Genomic DNA, 6,000 nt, shown 5'->3' with positions numbered 1-6,000 from the left:
GGTGATCGGGAGTGAGTCTCCTTCTGCCATAGCCTCTCCGTCCAATCACCACAACCCACTTGAATCCTGTCTCCGTTCATTAAGTGTCCTGAGAGTCACTATGCTGAAACATGTATTATGATCTCATCCTCTCATCCTAAAGGGGAATGAAATCTCTTTCATGTGCTGGACCCACCTCACCACAAGATGCTCAGAACAGAACCTGGACCCCCATCCTGAGGACCATATCCTTCATCTCCCCACCACAGAGCTGCCCCTTGCCCCATGCTCAGGTGTTTCCTTCTGATGGTCTCCTCACACAAGATGCTGCCTCTGGCTGACACTCATACTGTTTGGGTCCAGGTTGTTTTCCTAGATGACTTTGGGACTAACCTGAAGCCAGCCCGTGACATGGGGATGGTCACTATCCTGGTTCGTGACACAGACACTGCTCTGAGAGAACTGGAGAAGGTCACAGGGACACAGGTAACTCTGGGTCTGGACAGTGTTTGGCTTTCTGCCATTCTTCTGGAGTGGATGCAAGTGGAGAAGGCAGCAAGGAGACCAAGGTGCTCACTGGCTGCTCTGTGAGTGATTCTGGGACATAGGGAGATAGTCCATCACCCGTGGTTCAGGCATTCCACACCCCTGGCTAGCATCCCCATTTCTTTCTGTGCAGCCAGTGAGTAAGAGTTTAAACCATCCTTTGGTAAGTCAGGAAACTAAGACAAGAGAAAGGCACTTAAGGGCTACAAGATGGTTCAGTTGACAAAGTATCTGCTATGCAAGCATGAGGACTGACTGTAATCTCTAGAATTCACACAGAATCCGGGCATGGTGGCATATGTGTGTAACCCCAGCTCTGGGGACATGGAGGCAGGCAGATCCTTGGAGCTCTGACCAGAGTCTAGTCAATCAATACAATCATGTTCAGAGACACTGGGACTTAGAAGTTCATCATATGCACTTCAGGGGAAGACATAATTCAGCTTATAAGGCAACAGCTTACATCTTCAATAAATAATTTATTTAATAAAATAAATTTAATTAATGAATAAAGATGCAGAATAAACAACCACATGACCTGATGTATCTTTCCCAAGCTTGGCTTGCTCCTTCTATGCCCAGAAGTCTTATGAGCAGAGTGGAAACTGAGGCTGAATTGAATCAAAGCATACATATGTGTCTCTCTGTCACTGTTTGTCTCCTACTCCCAGTGAACTAGAGACCAGTCCTTTCTCCCCATGGGTATGAGTAAGTGTGCTGTATGGTCCAGAGAATGATCTGCTATAGCCATGCTTTGGATTTTGAATGAGTGAGTTTATTAAGTATGTAGCAAGCCAAAGTAAAAGAATAAATAGCAAGAGATAGATGAATGTATAAGTATGTAGACAGACATACAGACAGAAAAACATTACCAAATCAGTGCTCAAAACATCTACCAATAAGAGTCCCAGACAGAGCAGAGAGTCCCTGTGGTGAGGCTTCCAAGTGAAAGAACAAATAGCAGAAAGGTGATGTCATTAAACCAGGGGCTAATGGACATCCAGCAGCAACCAACTTGGGAAGATGAGGAAGTGAGCTGGAGTTCCCCATTGAGCTTTCTCTTCATAGCTCAGCTTCCCACAGCAGGCACATAAACAGTTGTAACCCTGTGTTGGAAGTGGTTCACCTTCTCACTGTTTAAGGACATGATGCTTTTACTCTTGGGATGTTCTGCTCCTCTCTTCCCTCCCTGTCACAGACTTAGGGACACAGCCCAACCCCAGACAAGGGGCTTTGGAGGACACTTTGAGACAAACATGCTTGTGTCTGAAGTGGGAGTGGGCCACACCAGTTCCCGAGCCAGCCTCTCAGTGAGCTCAAACCATAGCTTGCTATTTTCCAGAGTACTGCACATCACAGGTCGTAATCATTTTAAAGTGAGCAGTTCAGTAGCATTTAGGTAGGTTCAAAATGCTGTGCAGCCCAATCCATCTGCTTCCAGACTCTTCCTTTTTAAAATGTCAAAACCTTTTCCCTATTAAATAACTGCTCATACTGCCTCCCAATCTACACTCTACTTTCTGTCTCTATGAAACTGACATCCAGGTGCCAGGATACATGAATCACAGTGTGTGACTTCTCATTTCTAGCTTGTTTCACTTGGTATAATGTCCGTAAGTGTCATATATATTGTGGCATGACCTGGGTGGGACTCACTTCTGAGCCAGGTAGCTTCTTCTGTCTTTAAGGGGGGACTATACTCCAAGGTTTAAGCTCTCCATTTTATAGGATAGACAACAGAGTCATGAAGGACAGCTTGCTTAGGTGGCCCCATCTGCACTAGAGATGGCTGGTGTAGCGGTGAAGGATGGATAGCCTGCAGAGTTGGGGCTCAGGCATTAGAAGACTTACCTGTACGTGTGCTCAGTAGCCTGTCCTCTGCTATTGATGCTTTGGGAACTGACACAGTAAGATAAACAATGGAGTATTCTGGAATGTTCCTTCTTACCCATGTGTTATCCAAAGACAAGTCAGGGAAAGCCTCCTGGGTCTCTAGAGGACAAGGGATGGGTTCTCTGAAATTCATATACTGAAATGGCTATGTCCAGTGTCTCAGAATATGGTTGGATTTGAACACTGGGCCTTGGAAGAGGTGATTAAGGCAACAGAAGACCAGAAGAGGGAACAACAACCTAAATGACTGGTCTCCATGTAAGAAATGGAAACTAAGCCACAGGCATGCAGAGGGACACATGAGAACACAGAGGGAGATAGCTACCTATAAACATAGAGCAAGGTCTCAGGAGAAACTGGCCCTGCTAACACCTCCAACTAAGACTTCTGTCCTCCCAAACTGAGGAAATAGCTTCTGTTGTTGAAAGTCTGTGGAACTCTATGGTGGGAACTTGAGCAGTTGAAGACAGGAACAGAGTCAGGCTGCAGCTGACAGAAGGGAGAGGCTTCTGACAGAGTGTCACAGAGATACAGTAGCTATGCCTGGCCTGAGCCTGGACCATCTGAGGACTTCTGTGGAGGATGGTCTGAAACCACAAAGATTTATGTCTTGTGTTTTTCTAACTCATATAATGTTCATTTGGTAGCCCCGAGGCCTTTGTGGAACACTGCCAGTCATTTAGGGACTTGGGATGACAGAGGACTGACTGTCATCCATAGGGGGCTTCCAAAATCACATAGGATACCCAGTTGGAAGATGGGATACGAGGGACTATAAAGAGTCACATGTGGGTTTTCTTGGCTTAACCAGGGGGCTATGTCCTGTCCAAATTCCATTGGCCAGAATTTGGTCACAAGACTCCATTGAACTAGACAGCTGATGGAGTTCAGCCATGTCCAAATTGGAAGGGCATGAGGACCATCAGGACTCACTCAGGCTGGGTAGCAGAGGTGATGTCTGGGGTCTCACACTGTGCCCATTATACTTTTAGTTTTCGGAAGCCCCTCTGCCAGTGCCCTGCAATCCAAATGACGTCAGCCATGGGTATGTGACAGTGAAGGTAAGTCAGCCAAGTTCTCTCTGACCACAGCACATATGTGAAATAACAAGGACCATTGAGCTGTCAGTCCACAGATAGAAAAACAATAGAGAACAAAGCATGGTGAGTGGCTGGAGCCCGTGGTTGAGCATTCCTTTCTTCTGATGGGCCAGGACTTGGTCATGTGACCACATCAACTATTACCAGGGTCTAGAAAATGCCAGCATATGCCAGGGAGAAGAGATAATGTGGACTTTTGAAAACCCTCATGGTTGTCTTGCGAATAGAGCCATCCAAAAGGACTGTGCACACAATTCCTATTTAAGAAGCAAACATCTGGAGAGGGGAGACAACTCAGTCAGTAGAGCATTTACTGTTCCATGTAAAACATAAAGCTAGGCATGATGGTGTGTGATTGCAATCACAATCATTGAGAGGCAGAAACAAACAGGTCCCTGAGGCTTGGTGACAATCAAGAATGGCCTACTTCGTGAGTTTCAGGCTAATGAGAGATTCTGTCTCAAAAAGAAAATTAAAATTCAATAAATAAATAAGGTGGACAGCTCCTAGGAAGTGTGTCTTAGTTACTATTCTACTGCTGTGATGAAATGCCATGATCAAGACAACTTATAGTAGGAAGAGTTTATTTGGGCTTACAGTTCCAGAGGGTTAGAGTTGATGTGAGTTGAGCAAAGGCCTGACAGCAAGTGGCTACAGCATCAGCTGAGAGCTTACTTCTTGATTCACAAGCAGGAGGTGGAGAGAGCATTCTGAGAATAGAACAAACCTTTTGAAACCTCAATGCTCACCCCCTGTAACACACCTCGTCCAACAAGACCACACCTCCTAATCCTTCTGAAGCAGTTCCACCTTCTGGAGAACAATTCATTAAATATATGTGCCTGTGTGAGTTATTCTCATTCAGACCACCACAGAATAAATAATCAAAGCTGACCTTTAGGAGTCACACATGCATACATGTTCCCTCACATACATGCCGTACACACACATACACAAAGCAGACAGCTTTTCATAAAACAGACATAGTATTCTACACATCACCAATTATTTTATCCAAAATCAGCCCCCAGTTGAAAATCATGAGATATTGCCAGTACCAAGTCACTTTGGAGAGGAAGCTGAATTGTTTTGATTCTGTTTGCTCCCAACTGCATAATCTTTTCACATTGTAGTGAAAACTGTCTAGTATGTCATCCACACTGGTCACTGACAGTTCCCATCCATTGTTACCTAGCCTTTGTTTCTTCAGCTGAGGTGGCTGGGTCAGGCCGTCTCCTGCAATGACTTGTGGAATGCTGTCTACACAAGTGAGCTCAGTTTTGCCTACACTAGCATCAAGATTACTGTCACTCCCCTCTCTTCCACAGCCAGGGATCCGCCTGCATTTTGTGGAGATGGGCTCTGGTCCTGCTGTGTGCCTCTGCCATGGGTTTCCTGAGAGCTGGTTTTCTTGGAGGTACCAGGTAAAGGAAACTGAGGGAGGTGCTCCCCATCTGGGTAAGGAGAGGGGGCATTTAGATGCCGTGGCCTAACCTGGGATGCTATGGACGAATCATCTCCAAATTTTGACCACAAGACCTCAACAATCCTGGGTATAAGAAGTACCTCAGGGCCGTGCTGATCCTCAAGACACCTGTACAAATTCTAAGGAGGTTCCTGAGGACATTCTTCACCTCTTGCTTGAGAATCTTAGTAATGAGCACAGAAATGTGCAGGGGCTTTGTTAAACAAGATGTTCTGCTCAGTGTGATTTTGATCCAGTGTGCAACCTCACCTCTGTCCACGGCAGTCTTATGAGATGGGTTCCTTCTAGCTCCATGGGAATGAGACTAACAAGTGCAGGTGGCACTTTAAGTGGAGCTATTTACAAGAAAGAAGTGGGAAGGGATACAAACAAGGACCATCAGCTAAGAACTGGTGAGACCACGCTGCCAGACCGTTGAACTGTTTTGCTTTCCAGATCCCAGCTCTGGCCCAGGCAGGCTTCCGGGTTCTAGCTATAGACATGAAAGGCTATGGAGACTCATCTTCCCCTCCTGGTGAGTTGGCTGTCTCTTAGAAGTCCTGTGTGGTCATGCTCCTCTCTGCTCAGCATCTCTAGTGCCCCTGGGTTCTCCAGCCCCCCTGACCTTGCCCTGACGGGTTGAGAACACTTAATGAGGCCCTGATCCTTTCCCAAAGTGTTCTGTATCTTTGGGCTTGTATTGCTCCCGCTCTGTGACCCAGGAGACCCACAGGCTTGTTCCAGGAGGAGCCCTCTGCTGGTCATCGGCGATGCAGAATATAGACTATACCATCTATTTCTAGAAAGGTTTTCCTATACCTAGCTTGGACTGGATTCATTTCCTCAGTTTTTCCTCCCCTCTGCCCTGGTCACACCCATTTTCTCCAGGAAGGTTGCTGCTCTTGATATGTCATGTCAGTGGGCTCATACAGTACAGTAGCTGCCCTGTCATGACTGGCTGAACTTATCTAGTAGCACGCCTTCAGTGTTTATCCCGGTCAGATGGCAGCATCTCTT

At 46.3% G+C, this 6,000-nt stretch overlaps 1 protein-coding gene across 2 annotated transcripts in view; it reads left to right on the top strand.

Annotated features, from left to right (window-relative positions):
- Positions 1-6,000, top strand: part of Ephx2 (epoxide hydrolase 2) — a 38,315-nt gene that overhangs the window by 11,103 nt on the left and 21,212 nt on the right. Inside the window, exons 5-9 of one of the 2 annotated variants that reach the window (XM_035452801.1) lie at positions 343-465; positions 615-630; positions 3,421-3,479; positions 4,847-4,942; positions 5,440-5,518. In XM_035452801.1, the coding sequence (XP_035308692.1) occupies positions 343-465; positions 615-630; positions 3,421-3,479; positions 4,847-4,942; positions 5,440-5,518 (373 nt within the window). Of the gene's footprint in view, positions 1-342; positions 466-614; positions 631-3,410; positions 3,480-4,846; positions 4,943-5,439; positions 5,519-6,000 lie in introns of both variants that reach the window. The other variant, XM_027390292.2, reaches the window with a different exon arrangement.

This window comes from Cricetulus griseus (assembly GCF_003668045.3).
Source record: "Cricetulus griseus strain 17A/GY chromosome 1 unlocalized genomic scaffold, alternate assembly CriGri-PICRH-1.0 chr1_1, whole genome shotgun sequence".
In the NCBI taxonomy this organism is placed as follows: domain Eukaryota; kingdom Metazoa; phylum Chordata; class Mammalia; order Rodentia; family Cricetidae; genus Cricetulus; species Cricetulus griseus.
This window is presented reverse-complemented; position numbering and strand designations above follow the sequence as displayed.